The sequence below is a fragment of the Camelina sativa genome, chromosome 1, assembly GCF_030686135.1.
Source record: "Camelina sativa cultivar CO46 ecotype springtype chromosome 1, ASM3068613v1".
Classification (NCBI taxonomy): Eukaryota; Viridiplantae; Streptophyta; class Magnoliopsida; order Brassicales; family Brassicaceae; genus Camelina; species Camelina sativa.
The window spans coordinates 22,810,815-22,829,847 of NC_141880.1; the positions used below are offsets into that span (position 1 = coordinate 22,810,815).

At 37.2% G+C, this 19,033-nt stretch overlaps 1 protein-coding gene and 1 pseudogene across 1 annotated transcript; both read left to right on the plus strand.

The window, feature by feature from the left end:
- The first annotated feature begins 901 nt into the window (after positions 1–901).
- Positions 902–4,040, plus strand: LOC104700063 (monogalactosyldiacylglycerol synthase 3, chloroplastic). The gene is made up of 8 exons (XM_010415514.3): positions 902–1,476; positions 2,089–2,261; positions 2,363–2,524; positions 2,749–2,890; positions 2,971–3,195; positions 3,287–3,349; positions 3,459–3,533; positions 3,609–4,040. Exons 1-8 carry the CDS (start codon positions 1,159–1,161, stop codon positions 3,852–3,854), a joined length of 1,404 nt encoding a protein of 467 aa, XP_010413816.1. The 5' UTR covers positions 902–1,158; the 3' UTR covers positions 3,855–4,040.
- A 1,003-nt stretch (positions 4,041–5,043) lies between these two features.
- On the plus strand, positions 5,044–10,113 carry LOC104710252 (uncharacterized; annotated as a pseudogene).
- The last annotated feature ends 8,920 nt before the right edge of the window (positions 10,114–19,033 follow it).

Sequence of the window (19,033 nt, forward strand, 5' to 3'; positions counted from 1 at the left end):
TTATTGCTACAAGAGATTATATATTTTGTTAGTTACTTTTTTGTAATTAGTATTTTTGTAAGGTAGTTTATTATTTTGACTTATTTTCTTTGTTTATATATTGTTTCTTTGTATATTTGGGGTTATATAGTATATAGATTTTTATATTTGTGTTTATCTGTATATTTGGGGTTATAGCTATCTCTCCAAGATGTCCGTAATCGAAGAAAAAAAAAATTATCTGTCTATAGCAAGAAAAAGAAAAGTTAAAAAAACAAATTACTAAAAATAAATATAACTCCGTGGTGTAGCACGGGTGATTCCCTAGTAAAAAAAATAAACATAAAACACAGTTATCTATATATTTCTAGACTATATAAGGGTAGTATATTTAAAAATATTAATAACTTACATATATAGTTAATCTATTGTACAAATGACCATTTATTTTTTTTAATATAGTTCCACGGTGTACCGTGGATAAATATCTAGTCTAAGTTAAAACTAAACAAAAGTTGAAATCACTTTAATCAAACAAAAGTATTACTATAATAATATGTTAAAAATGGACCCAAATTAATCTGAATCGAATCAGAGGGTCGATTGGTATCAACTATGATTGGAAAATTTGACATATATATATATATATATATATATATATATATTTAAATGCCTTGAAAATCAAAACCAATCACGCTCATATTTCACATAACCAGATAATTTTTTTGTTAAAATTATGCCTGACCAAACATAAAGTAGCATCCATGTGATTAAAAAAATGAAAAAAGCCAAGTTGTTTCAAATACTTAAGATACAACGAAAGATCCGAATCTTCATATCCGAAGATTCCGAAACCAAAGACGGATCCGACGGCTCCAAGCTGCATTATTCCCTAGTTACTTCTACCACTAAATTAAACCCCACATAAAACAATAAAGACACGAAATATAAACACATAAGCAAAACTATAGGAACAGAATAAATAAAAAGAATCATTCCAGCATCATTCCTCATATCATTTTAAGACAATTATTCAAAGCAGCAACTTGGTCTTCCCTTTTTTTTTGCTTCCAAAAATTTTAAAACCCCAAAAGATCTTTACATAAAGATCACCAACCAGCCACATAGAACTCACAACCATCGGTCTTCTTCTTATTCTTTCTTCAACACCAAACAGTCATGATGCAAGTAGCCTCTCCTCGTACACGGTCGGATTCAATCACTGAGAAGGTGTTCCGACGAGTCTACAGCAATTTTAACATCTCCACGGTCGAGGATGATGACTACATCCATTGTCGGAGATCAAGTGATTACGAGAAAGTGAGTCTAAGAAAGAAAGGGTTCCAAGAAAAGAAAGAGGTTATGGAGATGGAGCAGATGGGAGCAGAGAGGATCAAAACTGTTCTTATTCTCATGAGTGATACAGGCGGTGGCCACCGTGCCTCCGCCGAAGCTATCCGTGACGCTTTCAAGATCGAGTTCGGAGATGATTACCGGGTAAATATTTTATTATTTTAATTTATTTTCTCTTTGCCTTGAATCCAACGCATAGGGTGGAGTGGAGCCAGTAACAGGGTTCCTAAAACATATAAGTTTATAACCAACAAAAAACAATTAAAAAAAAAAAGATTATATAAGCTACAAAATCCACAAGCATTTACTTGTTTCTTTTAAGTTTCTATTTAAACGGGGAAAAAAAAACATTTTGAAGTGTTCATTTTAGAAATTTTCAAAGCTGGTAATATACACATCGAATAAATTGACTATTATGCTAATATATCATAGAGGAGTTACTGATTCTAACAACAAGCTTGATGAATCTCAGCCGTTTAAAGCCGTCGTAGTGTGGTCTTCTTGACTCTGAAAAAGAAAAATAAAATAAAAACCAAACAAATATCTACTTGGAAGTTTTGTAGCCTAGTATAGCTCTTGGAGTTTGCCAGGGTGTCGGAGATACGCGCTGATGTCAACATTTTATGTCTTTAAAAACCTGTCCCACGTCATTTTATTTTGTTTGTCAATTAATGATGATTACTATTTTTGCATTATTTATTTCTCTAGCTCTGATATTACTCGACGTACTAATGACCTTTTTTTTTTGTATTATAGATAATCATAAAAGATGTTTGGAAAGAATACACTGGATGGCCATTGAATGACATGGAGAGACAGTACAAGTTCATGGTGAAACATGTTGGTCTTTGGTCAGTCGCGTTTCATGGTACCTCTCCCAAATGGATCCACAAAAGTTATCTCAGTGCTCTTGCCGCATATTATGCCAAGTACTTATACGACAACCTTCTGTTTTTTGTGTCTTATTGATCCCTTAGTGTGACAAAATTAGCAATATAATGGATATTATTCTTCTACTTTTGGTTAACAGAGAAATAGAGGCCGGTTTAATGGAGTACAAACCGGACATTATTATTAGCGTGCATCCATTGATGCAACACATCCCATTGTGGGTAATGAAATGGCAAGGACTTCATAAGAAAGTCATTTTCGTGACGGTCATCACCGATTTAAACACTTGTCACCGTACATGGTAAGATATATGATATTTAATACTTATAATATACTATATGTATTTATTGTATGAGTACCTCAAATCAGTTTAATCCACACGTCAACATGTTATTTGGTTCACAGAAATCATTTCATGTTTCTCTCATGATTTTTCTTATAATAAATGTAGATGATATGCGATGTTTAAAATTAATCTAACAGCTCGAAAATGAAATCTTTTATTTTGATGTACGTACGTAATAGGTTCCATCATGGAGTCAGCAGATGTTATTGTCCGTCCAGAGAGGTCGCTAAGAGAGCATTAGTAGACGGCCTTGATGACTCTCAAATCCGTGTCTTTGGCTTACCCGTCCGCCCATCTTTCCCCCGCACTATTATCAACAAAGTAACTTTTGTCCCATCCAAACCTTTTAGAGTTTTTTTTTTGTTTTCCGTCACCAAGATCAATATTATGTGTTTTGTCAGGATGAACTAAGGAGAGAGCTTGAAATAGACTTAAATCTACCTGCGGTTCTATTAATGGGAGGCGGTGAAGGAATGGGTCCGGTTCAGAAAACCGCTAAAGCCCTTGGGGTTTCTTTATACAACTCTAAAGAAAGAAAGCCAATAGGACAATTGATTGTCATATGCGGCCGGAACAAAGTTCTTGCCTCTACATTAGCATCCTATGAATGGAAGATTCCCGTCAAGGTACAAATTAAAAGGTTACTTTTTACTACTAATTATATTTATACTTATAGCCAGTACGTAATTAGTAATATATATTCGTTATGGTTTATAGGTTCGAGGGTTTGAAACACAAATGCAAAAATGGATGGGAGCTTGTGATTGTATCATCACAAAGGTAAGTCATATCTTTGAAGTTTGATTCCTCTATACTCCTTGCTACTACTTTAACTTATGATGGATTTTAAAAAACCACAAGCTTAACAAGGGTTTATGTCATCAAACAGGCTGGTCCAGGTACAATCGCGGAAGCATTGATATGTGGTCTCCCAATTATTCTCAATGACTATATTCCTGGACAGGTACATATTCACCTTTGGGATTGATCAGGCCCATCATAATCCATAAACTAACTCTTGTGAATGGAACTCTTAAAGGAAAAAGGGAATGTACCGTATGTTGTCGATAATGGGGCTGGAGTTTTCACTCGAAGTCCCAAAGAAACGGCGAGAATCGTGGCCGATTGGTTCAGCAGCAACAAAACAGGATTAAAAAGTATGTCAGAAAATGCTCTTAAGTTGGCGCAACCTGAGGCCGTTTTTGACATCGTCAAGGATATCCATCATCTATCTCAGCAACAACAACAACGTATTCCACTCTTAACAGATTTTCCTACTGACTGACGTACTTCTTTTTTAGCCTCTAGGTTTCCTTCCTTTCTTAATATTGTATATTGTCTAGTGCTTTTGTCATATTCTTTGATCGCTCATTTGTAACATTCATATATAGCTTGTCCATCACATTAGCTATTTCTTTTCATGTGCTTTTATGGATTTAAGTTTTGAATATATTTAATCCTTTTCTCTCCAGTTATTTAGTTTTTAACATTGTTGTGCTATAACTTTATTACATCGGATTAGCGGATTATGCGTTTTTGTTACCTTTAATTTTTTATACTTTCAATTCTAGACGGGATATTGTCAATTCAATCATCTTAGGGAATGCTAATGGCACTACACGGTTAAAAACATGTTTTTGAATAAATAAGGAGAATTTTTGTCTCATCTCTAGAAAAATTTAGCCTTGACCAATAACAGTGTCACAGTCACAAATATTTTAAAATTTTACTCATCCTTAGAAAAGAAAACTCGTACATAATTTTCAACAACAACAAAAACCCTACTCCCCTGTGGTATATTACACAAAATGTCACTGTATTTAATTACAAAATATAATAACCTCATCTTAATATTATCTTAATATTATTTTGCTGTAACCAGAAAATGATTACCCAACAAAATAGAAAATCAAAAATGACCTATTAAAATGAAATAGTATATAACATTACAATTATTATCATAACTGAAATAACATTAAAATTACCATCATAACTGAATTCGTATGTAAAGGATCCATTCCTCATAATAGACTTCGAAAAATCCCACCAAAATAGAGTTGTTCAAACAAATCTTATTCTTGAACCGAAGAATCACAATACAATCAGAAAATATGTTATAAGCTCGAACAACTAAGATTCTGCATTTCAAAATTACAATTACATGCAATTGGCAATCCCACAACTACACAACTAACGAGATATTACAGTTTAAGAACCTTCTCTCAATGAAGGGATCATACATTGATCATATAGTTCCTGGAATATATCGTAAAAGATCTTCTTAGTCGAATGATCCCTTTTTGATGATAATATCAAACTTTTATCTCTGCAATTTAAACCTAACATATTTGCTACTTCATTATCTATATAAACAGCCCATTAGCAACTTTCTACAAACCATCCACACAAATACGTAAACAGCTATCCTCTTATTAGAAGCAATTGACATACCAAAGATAAATGGTCTTATGGCAATGACTTACCTCACTGATGTCAAGTCATACAAAACCAGTTGGAGGGTTCAGGTTAAGGTACTTCATGCGTGGAAGCAGTACACTTCCCAATCTGGAGAAACATTGGAGATGGTGTTAGCTGACCAGAAGGTTAGTTGTTATTTTTGTGTATTTTTAGGCTACTATATTAAAAAAAAAAAGTAAACATCTTATAATCAATGTTTATAATGTTGATAATTTTTTAAATAATTATTATAACCAGAGTGCTAAGATTAATGCTTCCATCAAAAAAGAACTTGTGAGTAAGTTCGAGAGGCAGGTTACAAAAGGTGAGTGGAGGGTCATTGAAAATTTCGGGCTAACCCAGGTCAGAGTCCAGTTCAGGGTTACTAACCATCTGTTTAAGATGGGATTCGTGAACAACACTCATGTAACCCCGTATGTTGCCATCTCTGATGATGTGTACCTCACATTGCCCGACTTTCAAAACATCATTGTTGGGGATCTTAATCCCTTCTACTTGATTGGTAAGTTTCTATTTTTTTTAAAAAAATTCAGATTTAAGTTGCACTGTTTCTTACAAATATAGGAACTAAAATATTTGTTATTTGACATTTTTGTTGTAGATGTACTTGGTCAAAACGTGAATGTTGGTCCAATGGATACCATTGAGGTAAACAACAAACCAACAAAAAAGCTTGAGTTTGAAATCAGAAACATAAGGTAAACATTATGACCATTCCATCGATTTCAATATCAATATAACAATCTCTAGTTTTGTTGGTTTGTGTGGGATTCCTATAACAATGACAGTCTACCGTGCACAATATGGGGCAAATTTGCTGATCAGGTTTACCAAGCATGTGAAGACGTTGAGGGTACCAGGGTTGTTTGTTTGATCAGATTTACAAAGATCCATACTTTCAGAGGTGAGTCATATTCAACCATATCAAATAATAGTACTAGAATCATATGAATACTAACCTGTTTGGGTGTTATATCTATATAGTGACTACATATAGATATAAATATTTAGTCGTACATTTGTCGCCTTTTTATGACTACATATAGTAGTCGGTATATTAGTCGTAAATTAGCGATTGTTTTATGACTATGTCGCATACCGGAACAAGTAGTCACTAAATAGTCGTTAATTTAGCGACTAATGTGAGACTCAAGTTAAAGATCGCTAAAAAGTCGCATATCAGTCGCAGTTTAGGAAATTTTAAAAAATTTAAAATTTAGCCTCAAACCCTTAACCAAACTCCAAAACTTAAATCATAATCTCTAAATTTTAAACTTTCAATTTTTAATCTTAGAAATTAATTCATAAACCATACAACCAAAACATAAACATTATTTATATACATAAACCAAACTTTAGAACTTATAAGAAAATCTATCCCAAATCTTAAATCTTAACCCTAAACACCTATACCCCAAACCATTAACCAAACTTCAAACCCTTTAGTAAACTCTAAAACTTATATTATAAACTCTAAATCTTGAACTTTCAATTATTAATCTTAGAAATTAATTCATAAACCATAAAACCAAAACTTAACCATTATTATATATATATACAAAAAACCAAGGTTTAATACTTACATAAGAAAGTCTAATTAATATAATATATCCAAAAACTGAGATCTAAGGCTGAAAAAAGATAATAGTTTTCTAAATCTTATATTATTATCAAAACTTAACCCTAAATCTTAAACATGTACCCCAAATCCTATAATTTAAACATTAAACTTTCAAAATTTAAAATTTTATAATATTTATATAAAAATTAAAGCATAAACCATTATATATGTATAAAAGCAATGTGTAAAACTATTTAATTATGTTTGATATATTATGTACTATTATTATTTTTAAAATTTGTTGTTTTATGTTTAAATAAAATGTCAAGAATGAATTATGTTTTTAAGTTTATATGTGTTTATTTTTATATGGATGGCTATATATTTTTATGTAATAACATATTTTTTTTGAATTAACAACAACATTTTATGGGCTAACAACATTAAAATTGATTACTGATTTTTACAGTTTACAAATTGGGCTAATTAAATGATTAAGGCCTAAATATTCCTAAATTAAGCCCACTAACCACTAACCTCTACTTTATATGAAACCCTAGCTACCCTCTCTCACAATCAGAACCCTTAAGTCATTCAATCTCGAAACCCTCTCTCAATTCTTCCTCTCAGTTTTTCTAATCGAATCTCTCATTGATCTCTCTATCAATCCAAACTCAAAACCCAAACTCTCTCCATTCTTCTTTCTATTCGAATCAAATCTTTGCTCATCAGTCACACGATGCCAAATCAAGGAAAAAAGAGAAAAATTGCCCATAGTGTCTCTCCATTCTCCAAGAACAGTTGAACGAAGCTCAACGCATGATAGAAGAACAGGCTACTCAATCGTTGAGGCGTGATGCAGAAATTGCTGCGCGTGAAGCTGAGCAATCCAAAGTTATTGCTGACCAGAAGGACAAGATTGACCACTTCTCCTTGGTGGAGCAGTTTCTGAGGGAATGTGATCCGCGGTTATAGAATTTCGTTGCAAGCCATTCAACTAAAGAGACAACCATAGAACCTCTTCCCCAAAATGATTCAACTCCAACTCCATCAACATCTGCTGAATAGGTTTCTCTGTCTTAACTCTTTTTGGATTAACTCATTCTAACTCTTTTCGGATGAACTCTATCTCACTCTTTAGGATGAACTTATTGCCGCTTTTAGATTGTGTTTATGACTTTTTTTATTTCTGTAACTTGAACATGTACGGTGTAATTCTATATTTCAATATTATGTCTTTCCAAATTTGAATCATTCTATTTAAATTGGTATAAAAGAATGAAAGGAAGAGGATAAAGGGAAAATTAGTATATGCAACATTCAGATTCTGAAATCAGCATCAGTGGCCAAATAGTCATAATGTAGTTTCTAAATAGTCTCCTCAAAGTCACAACGATAAGTGACTATATAGCGACTACGAAACCCATAGTCTAGTACTTAGTCGCCAACAAGTCACCACAATTATACGACTAAAAACCAACAACAGTAAGAAGACCACTTGTCTGTGACACTTAATCACAATATAGTAGTAAAACCATCACTAATTTAACGACTACGGGACGACGACCTTATGACAATATTATGACTACAAGTTTTGGTCGTAGAGTAGTCGCAAAAAGATGACTATATGTACGAATACATTAATTAGCGACTCTCGATCGCTGAGTGCTTGCGTTAGTCGCTATTTAGACATAACCACAGTTTTAACGACTACATAGCGACGAATAATGTAGTCGCAAAACAGATGTTTTCTTGTAGTGTAAACATATTTTTTGCAGAGTTAGTTTTATCTGATGAAGAGAAAAAGAAATTTGCGCTACAAGATATAGACATCAGACCTAAAAGAGACGACAGTTCTCTTGATAAATTTAAGTCAATGCCACAGCCACCTAGACGGAGTATTAGTGACTCTAATGTGTTGATAGTTGACGAAAAAAACTATGACCATGATGATCAGGCAAAGAAACATGCGGGCTGGATAGAGATAATGACTCCATAACAGAGAAAAGTATACTCAGAGCTAATGGATGTTGTATTAACTAAGAGGGGAGGAGTCTTCTATGTATACGGATTTGGTGGTACTGGGAAAACGTTTTTATGGAAAGCACTATCTGCTGCATTAAGAAAAGACGATGAGATTGTCCTAAATGTTGCATCCAGTGGTATAGCATCGCTTTTATTAGCAGGAGGGAGGACTGCTCATTCTAGATTTGGGATTCCATTAATTTAGGATGAGCTTTCAACATGTAGAATGCAACCAAGTTCAGACTTAGGGAAATTAGTCAAAGAAGTTTCTCTAATAATTTGGGATGAAGCACCTATGATGAGTAAGTACTGTTTTGAATCATTGGATAGAAGTTTGTAGGATGTTGTTGTAAACAATCATAGCAAACCTTTCGGTGGTAAAGTTGTAGTATTTGGAGGAGATTTCAGACAAGTTCTTCTAGTCATTAATGGTGGTTCTCAGACAGAAATAGTGATGGCTACATTGAATTCATCATATATTTGGGATCATTGCAAAGTACTATTACAAAGAATATGCGTCTGCTAGCAAAGGACATCAGTGCTAATAAGGCGAAGGCAATTAAAGAATTTTCAGAATGGATACTGGATGTCGAAGATGGTAAAATTGCAGAGCCCAATGATGAGGAGGCTGTTATAGATATTCCAGAAGATTTGCTTATAACAGAAGACACTAATCCTATAGAAGCTATAAGCAAAGAGGTCTATGGTGATCCACGGTTTTTGAAAAAAATAATGATCATAAAATTTTTTAAGCCAGAGCTATACTCGCTCCAACTAATGACGATATCTATCAAATAAATGATTATATCCTAGATCAAATGGAAGGTACAGTATTATGATTAATTCTCAATAATACACTGTTTATCAGAATATGTGATAAAGATATTGTAAATTTAATTTGCAGGTGATGAGAGAGTATATCTTAGTGCTGATAGTTTGGATCTGTCTGACAAAAAGTCCAAGAATAACGCTGTTTTCACTCCAGATTTCCTCAACAGTATCAAACTTTCATGTTTGCCCCACTACCGTTTACGATTGAAGATTGGTTGTCCAGTAATGTTGTTAAGGAACATATATCCTACCGGTGGTCTAATGAATTGAACAAGATTACAAATCACTCAAATGGTTGAATTTGTGATTGAGGCTAGAGTTATTACTGGTGATCGTAGGGGATAAAGTAGTCATTCCTAGGTTGTTGATAACACCATCGGAAACAAGATTGCCTTTCAAGATGAGGAGAAGACAGTTGCCAATTTCAGTTGCATTTGCGATGACAATAAACAAAAGTCAGGGGCAGTCTTTGGAAAATGTAGGATTGTTTTTACCTAGACCAGTATTTTCACATGGCCAGCTCTATGTTGCTATATCTAGGGTTACATCAAGAAAAAGATTGAAAGTTCTGATACTCGATAAAGATGGAAAGTTAGAGAGTAAAACGATGAATGTAGTGTTCAAAGAAGTTTTCCAGAATATTTGTTAATGACACCGAAATCAGCTTCTGTCATTTTCGACGTATAAGATAAGGTACTCATGCTTGATTTATAAACTGTTTAACTCATATTTTTATTCTTTGAATTTTCAGACTTTAATAATTCATTTTCACCTTTGAAACAGGATTCGTTACTGGATAACCGTAATAATTCGGATCTTCCTCAAGTTTATGAGAAGTTTTTAAAGAGTTAGATGTTAGCAGTTTTCGATACATCTATTTGTTATTTAATAATAGTATAGGATTTTTCTATACAATAAATTTGGGGTTCTTAAAACATCTTATTAGATTGGTCTTTTTGGCAAATTTAAAAAGTTTTTTTTGTATTCGATGAAAATTTGTTTATATTTATCATAACAGTTAAAATATAAACCAAACAAATTATTATAGAAGAACTATCTATCTTAACATTTTTGAAGTACATTTTTGTGTCATCCTCTCTTATCTTTGTATCCAAACAAGTCTCAACAAAATTCTCTACAATCCTTACAACCAAACACAATTATTTCTTTATTTGATAATATTAATTTCCTTAAAACTATCTACCTAATTTAAATCAATATGTTAGACTAAAATATAATTCTCCTTGCACTTTTATTTAATCTTATATTTAATTATTTTAATTACTATTTAATACATAAAGTTGATAAAATTTTAGATTTTTTTCAGCATATGATGTGATTTGAATTTTTATAAACGGATATATATTTTAAAAAATTTCTTAGGATATTTATAATCAAACAAGTATATCCACATATAGAGCTCGAAATACATTTTTAAAGTACAATAGGGTGCCATCACTTTTTGGCTTTTTGCCAACTTCGGGTCAGATTTTTAACTAAAATTATAACCGATTCAATTATCCGGATCCTCCTTAAGATTACCAAATATTTTGGGCCGGTTTTTAATCCATAGCGTACTTATTTACATCCAATTAATGCCAATTAATGCCCATTGTATCTTAGGAAAGATCTAATTTACATGCCAAATTTTTTGGGCTGAGTTTGACAAAAAGAATTGATAACACAAATTCTGTAATCACATCCCTATAATATAGCAAATAATTCAAGATGAACACATCTTAGAAAATATCTAATTTGCGTTTAATAAGCGATTGCATATTTGCTAAGTTCTTATTAGCTTTAAATGTACACTATTAATCCAATAATATCAATTGAGAATCAAAATAAGAATATGTCATATCTTTCATTCCTAAATCATAACTAACTAAATCATCAAATGTATATTCCCAACTTTCGAATCAAGAGTTTATACAAAACCTATCTACAACCGTTAACAATATATATATATAGATGCAATTCACCATCGATTACAAACACCACAAAACTATTACAGTATCATATCAACAAAATAATAGACATGTGGTGTACCACGGAGTAAAACCTAGTATTAACTGAAAACAGGATAGCAAACCTACTGTAACATCCGCGAATCGAAATCCCGGTTTGGGGATGTGCATCGGTCGATGCTGGAGGAGCATCGATCGATGCAGGTTCAGCTTCTGCGTTTTGACTTAAGTGAAACGCTGCGTTTTGGGCAAAGGGAAAAGGAAAACCCTAAAATCGTTTCTTTTGTCTCATTAGTCGATTTTGGCCGCTTTTGAGAGAAACGAAAGAGAGAGAGAAGAGTTCTTCGTGTTCTTGAGTGTTCTTGGTGATTTCTTGGAGTTGGAAGTTGTTTCTGTAGAGATCTGTAGTTGGGATCGTTGTAGGAGCTTCCTAGGAGCGTTTTCTTCCTGTGTTTGGGTAAGATTTCTTCTGTGGCAAAGGTAAAGGCAAAGTGTGATCGTGGAATCAAGGAAATGAAGAGGAGGATGTTCTAGGAACTCGATTGGATGTTGTCTGGCATTGCTAGGTTAATGGTTTCATGTTTTCTGATGATTGGTTATTGGATTATTGTTATATTTGATTATTGGTTATTATTTATTGGATTTTTATTGGTATTGGTTATTCCGATGTTGGTTATGATTGTGGTTAGGTTGCTAGTCGGTTATGGGTCCACTTGTTGTAGTTATTATTATGATTATTTATTATTTAAAAAAAAAATGGGTCAGGTCGTTTCAGTTTGGTATCAGAGCCCTTACAGTTCTAGGTTTGGGTTCACTAGTTTTCTGTTGTTGATGTTGGGATTGCATGCTTTGATTAAGTATGTGAGTTAGTCAATTATGTGTGGTTTGGAGTCCTAGAACATCCTTTTCGAGCCTATAGTGTGATTCCATGGTGAGTTTATGTTTTTGTGGTTTTGTGTTATGTTAAGATTGCTTGTTAGCCTTTGTTCTTGGGACTGCAGTGGTTAAACGGGTTTGAGTTGTTGGTCATGGACGTGGGCATTGTTGTGGTCATGGTCGGACAGGTTTCCGAGGCCCGCGAGTGTGTGGTCCAGAGTTCCACGAGGAGGTACGTCGTAGGAGCGCAAGCGTATCAGGAGTTACCAGAGGGGATTAGCCGGTGAGCGTGTCGGGGGTGCTGGGAACCCAAGTGTGGGGTTGCAGCTGGTGGATCTGTTGGCGTGTTGTGGGAGCGGTTACCGAGAGGGGTACCAGTGCAGGCTCCAGTTGTACCGCATGTGGTGGGGTGCAGCCGAGGGCAGCGGATGTTGAGGACTATCCATCTTTTGTTAGGAGGAAGGAGCAGTTGTAGATGACCGATACGAGATTCTTCTCGAGAGGTATCAAGCCTAGAGGGGCAGATAGGTGTTCATATGCAGGTTGATATGAGAATTTGAGTGGGAAGGTGTAACATTGCAATATTATACTCGGACCACATGAGGTACTTTTGATCAGGAGATGTTTATAGTCGTTAAGGATTGTTGCTCCTGAGGGGATGGTGATTCTCCTGAATACCGATAGCTCGAGGGGACGGGGGCTCCGAGAGTGGCAGAGGGGATTATGTTCCCCTGAGGGGATGAGTAGTTCCCCTGATACTGAGATCTTGAGGATTGTGGTCCAAGAGTGAGACGGTATAACTTGAAGACGCTGGTTTGAGAGTGAGATCGGTATGGCTCGAAGGTTGCGACCTAAGGGTGGAGGAGTTGGGAGCAAGCAATGCCTAGGACGTGAGTATAAACAAACCGATTGAATGTAGACCTTGAGAGATTGAGGTTGGTTTAATCTCGGGTTTTGGATGTGTTGACCAATGGCTCAGGGATTTAAGACCAGGGCAATTATGAATGTGTAGTTGTTGCGCCAGGATTGTGAGGCTGGTGGTTCTGGAGTCCCACGAAGGGAGTTGCAGCAGGTTTAAGCCGGGAAAGGCATGTTTGCCAGATACATAAGTTCATGAGAAGCCTTTATGGCAGGATAATCTAATCGTTGCGACGATTTTGGTTTACGTTCATTAGAGATGGACAGGGTTGCTAGATTCAAGGTTTTGGTAAGCTTGTTGAGGAAAACAAGGCAAGTGGTTTGAGTTGGCGGCTTGCAAAGCATTCGATGCGGTGAATCAGAATATGCGAACGTATGGTACTTGTTTGTTTTATTACGCTCGTATTGATGATTTGCTGTGGAGAATTCCTAAGCGGGAAGCTAATTTTGTAATAACCTATCTTGTGGAAGTTTCTTTAAGAGACAAGTTACTAGAGCTTCTTGGATGGACAAGAGGTGTTGATATCCGGGTGGTGATGAATTGATGTCAGCGTACTTGATTATTAGTCTAGTAGAGTTGAGGAAGGAAAAAGGGGATTCTTACGTCTTATCATTTCACCGTGGGGAGCGTCGGTGTGGTGCGTCAAGTAGAAAGGATGAGGTATGGGTTTAAGAGTTCGTGGCGATGCCGTTTGGGTTGACAAATGCGCCAGCAGCGTTTATGTTGTTGATGAACAGCGTGTTTCAGGAGTTTATGGACGTGTCTGTCATCATTTTCATCGACGACATCCTGGTTTATTCTAAGAGTCCTGAAGAGCATGCAGTGCATTTGAGGGCAGTTCTGGAGAAGCTGCAAGAGTAGAAGTTGTTTGCTAAGTTGAGCAAGTGCAGTTTCTGGCAGCGTGAGATGAGTTTTCTGGGTCACATTGTGTCTGCAGATGGGGTTTTTGTAGATCCGGAAAAGATTCAGGCTATCAGAGATTGGCCTAGACCGCAGAGTGTCATAGAGATCAGGAGTTTCCTTGGTCTGGCAGGTTACTACAGGAGGTTTGTGCAGGGGTTTCCGAGCAGAGCACGACCATTGACTAAGTTGACAGGGAAGAATGTTCCTTTTGTTTGGTCACAAGAGTGTGAGGAAGGCTTTGAAAGCCTCAAGAAGATGTTGACTACTACTCCAGTGTTGGCTTTGCCTGAGCAGGGAGAACCCTATGTGGTTTATACAGATGCATCCAGAGTTGGTTTGGGGTGTGTGTTGATGCAGCATGGGAAGGTGATTGCCTATGCTTCGCGGCAGTTGCGGAAGCATGAGGAAAATTATCCTACTCATGACCTGGAGATGGGTGGTGTAGTTTTTGCCCTGAAGATTTGGAGATCTTATCTTTATGGTGCAACGATACAGGTGCTTATAGATCATAAGAGCCTGAACTATATATTCACTCAGCCCGAGCTGAACTTGAGGCAGAGGCGATGGATGGAGCTGGTGGCGGAATATGATCTGGAGATAGCCTATCATCCATGTAAGCCTAACTTGGTTGCAGATGCATTGAGTCGGAAGCGGGTGGCTTCGGCTCAGGAGCAGGATATGGAGTCTCTGGTAGGGGAGATCAGTGCATTGAGCTTGTGTGCGGTTTCTCAGGAGCCGTTGGGTTTGGTTGCAGCTGATAGAGCATATTTGTTGAGCAGAGTGTGGTTGGCTCAGGAGAAGGATTTGAGGCTGGTGAATGCCTCAAAGGATGTTGATTCAGAGTATCATGTTTCGGCTAATCGTACTATTCTGGTGCATCGGCGGATTTGTGTGCCTAAGGATGAGGAGTTGAGGCAGGAGATCCTGAGAGAGGCTCATGCGAGCATGTTCTCTATTCATCCAGGAGCGACTAAGATGTACCGTAATCTCAGGAGCTACTATCACTGGGTCGGGATGAAGAGGGATGTGGCTAGTTGGGTTGCGAGGTGCGATGTGTGTCAGCTAGTAAAGGTTGAGCATCAGGTACCAAGTGGATTGTTGAAGAGACTTCCCATTCCAGAGTGGAAGTGGGATATGATTACTATGGACTTCGTGGTTGGTTTGCCAGTGTCCAGGACGTTTGATGCTTTTTGGGTCATTGTGGACTAGTTGACTAAGTCGGCACATTTTCTGGCCATTAAGAAGACTGATGGAGCAGCGGTCTTGGCTAAGAAGTATGTGAAGGAGATAGTCAGGTTGCATGGGGTGCCCGTGAGCATTGTGTCTGACAGGGATTCCAAGTTCACTTCGGTGTTCTGGAGGGCATTTCAGGCAGAGATGGGCCCTAAGGTGCATATGAGTACAGCTTCTCATCCCCAGACAGATGGACAGTCAGAGAGGACGATCCAAACGTTGGAGGATTTGTTGAGGATATGTGTGTTGGATTGGGGTGGCCATTGGGCAGATCATTTAAGCTTGGTAGAGTTTGCTTATAACAATAGTTACCAGGCCAGTATTGGCATGGCTCCTTATGAGGCTTTGTATGGAAGATCGTGTCGTACACCGTTATGATGGACTCAGGTGGGGGAGAGGAGCATGTATGGGGCAGATTTTTTTCAAGAGACCTCGGAGAAGATTTGGATTCTCAAGCTGAACATGAAGGAAGCTCAGGATCGGCAGAAGAGTTATGCCGATAGGAGGAGGAGAGATCTTGAGTTTCATGTTGGAGATAGAGTGTACCTCAAGATGGCCATGTTGCGGGGTCCGAACAGGTCATTAACTGAGACTAAGTTGAGTCAGAGGTATATGGGTCCGTTCAAAGTGATTGAGCGAGTTGGACCAGTGGCATATAGAATTGAGTTACCTGAGGTTATGTGAGCATTCCATAAGGTTTTCCATGTGTCTATGTTGTGGAAGTGTCTCCGTGAGGACGATCAGTTGTTGGCTAAGATTCCTGAGGATCTTCAGCCTAACATGACTTTGGAAGCGAGACCAGTAAGGGTTCTCGAGAGGAGGATCAAGGAACTTCGGTAGAAGAAGATTCCTTTGATGAGAGTCCTTTGGGATTGTGATGGTGTTGAGGAGCAGACTTGGGAGGCTGAGGCGAGGATGAAGGCAAGGTTTAAGAAGTGGTATGAGAAGCAAGCCGCGACTTGAGCTTGCCTAGGCTGGTCCCATCTGTAATCAGTGACTGGAGCGGGAATGGAGTATTCCAGCCCATCTCTCTTGTTTACATGGTCGCTTGAGGTGGTTGGTTGTGCGACTAAGTAACAAGATGAGGTGGTGCTCGCGGTACGGAATTCCCGTGAGGCAGTGGTTTGAGGGAAAGTTTCCTGAAATAGAAGTTTCTATAAGTGGAAAGTTTCCAGAAGTGGAAAGTCTAAAAATGGAAAGTTTTATGTGAGTTAGAATTTGTCCATTTTTAGTGATTGTGAGCCTTGGAGGGGCTTGTGAGGCCTTTGTGATGGACTTTTAAGTCATTTTGCTCGTGTGTGGCGGTCTTTTGTGGCCTTTGTGGCGGGCTGTTTAGCCGTGTGTGGCCTTTGTGGCGAGCTGTTTAGCCAATTGTGTGGCCTTTGTGGCGGGCTGTTTAGCCAGAGTGCCTGTTTTGGCGGTCCTTCGGGACAGATAGTCTTTGTGACGGTCCTTCGGGACAGATGGTCTTTGTGACGGTCCTTCGGGACAGATGGTCTTTGTGACGGTCCTTCGGGACAGATGGTCTTTGTGATGGTCCTTCGGGATAGATGGCCTTTGTGGCGATCCTGTTTAGGACATTTGTTTGGCCTTTGTGACGGTCCTGTTTAGGACATTTGTTTGGCCTTTGTGGCGGCTAGTGGGGCAGTGAGATGATCCTTGTGTGGTCATGAGGTATTCCAGTGAGGGGATATGTGGTTGGTAGGACATCGTGTTGTCTTACGCGAGCCATGGAAAGGAAACCTGGATAGGGATATGACTCAGACGTGTTCAGAATTGTTTGCTCGCGACTCTTGGGGAACTTTGGTTCTCCTAGTACCGTCATATTCTAAGACTTTGTGTCTTGAGAGTATGATTGGTATATCGACTTCGGATGACGATTCGGGGGCGCGCTGTAGGGTGGCGATCCGAGGGACGAGTATTGGACTTCCTTATATATTATGGCATGCAGGCTTAGACCCGACGAGGAGCCAATATTATGGCATGCAGGCTTTGGTCTGATGAGGAGCCAATAAAAACTCAAGGTTTAGGTCTGTGAGTAAAGGAAAGTCCAAAAGTCGAGAGCAAATAATACCTAGAGCGTGAGTCTATCGCCTAGAGGTGACCTTTCGTAGACCGGTTGGAGGAGTGCAGACCTTGGAGACGGTTGCACGGGAGTCCTTGACTGATGGTTGTTCGAGATTCGAGGACGAATCTAAATTGGTGGGGGAGAATTGTAACATCCGCGAACCAAAATCCCGGTTTGGGGATGTGCATCGGTCGATGCTGGAGGAGCATCAGTCGATGCAGGTTCAGCTTCTGCGTTTTGACTTAAGTGAAACGTTGCGTTTTGGGCAAAGGGAAAAGAAAAACCGTTAAATCGTTTCTTTTGTCTCATTAGTCGATTTTGGCCGCTTTTGAGAGAAACGAAAGAGAGAGAGAAGAATTCTTGGTGTTCTTGAGTGTTCTTGGTGATTTCTTGGGGTTGGAAACTGTTTCTGTAGAGATCTGTAGCTGGGATCGTTGTAGGAGCTTCCTAGGAGCGTTTTCTTCGTGTGTTTGGGTTAGATTTCTTCTGTGGCAAAGGTAAAGGCAAAGTGTGATTGTGGAATCAAGGCAATGAAGAGGAGGATGTTCTAGGGACTCGATTGGATGTTGTTTGGCATTTCTAGGTTGCTAGAGTTGGGTCATTAGAAAAATTGCTAGGTTGCTGGTTTCATGTTTTCTGATGATTGGTTATTCGATTATTGCTAGGTTGCTGGTTTCATATTTGATTATTGGTTATTATTTATTGGATTTTTATTGGTATTGGTTTTCCACTGTTGGTTATGATTTTGGTTAGGTGGGTATGGGACCACTAGTTGTAGTTACTATTATTATTATTTATTATTTTAAAAAAAAACGGGTCAGGTCGTTTCACCTACATGGAAGTACCTTTTGCAGTCAATTGAATCCATTTTCTTAGATTTGGTTCATCCCTTAGCAAATCCTGCATTATGACAAAAATTGTATAAAATTAGTATATAATGATAGATGAAATTAAGTTAAATCTATATACATATATCTATGTATATCAAATAGTTTCAAAATAAAATAAAAGAGAGAAATATATAACTTTAAATAGAATTGCAGAAACTGAACTTATGCATGCCATTTTTAAGAACTTTTTCAAAATGGTTTTGTCCTTTTTATTATAACATTTATTGGATCTGCCAACTTTAATGTTTAAAGTGAACTGCATTGACTAAACTTATGCATGCCATTTTTAAACAGTAAAAAATGGTTTTGTCGTTTTATATTTTAACGTTTTCTCGCTTATGTCTTTTTCCTATAAGTTATTGCTATCATATATGTAAAAGAATATTGAGCCAAGATATGAGGGAATCAAAACAGTTATAAAAGATTTTACAAAATTATTATCTTATTTATTAACAAAATGTTGTAACGTTTAGGTATGTATTTTGCCTATAAAAGAAAGCAATACATGTCATTTGAGAAGATATCTTCTTCCGATTATTTTTCCCATAATATTAAAAACATCAATTCATGGAGATCTGGCTGGAAGATTCAAGTGAAGGTGTTGAGGAAGTGGAGGAAAGTGTCTCAGGGCGATGCTACAATTCAACGAACTATATATGATGCATTTCAACCCTTTCAACCATTTTAATCTCTATATACTTACAAATGCATCA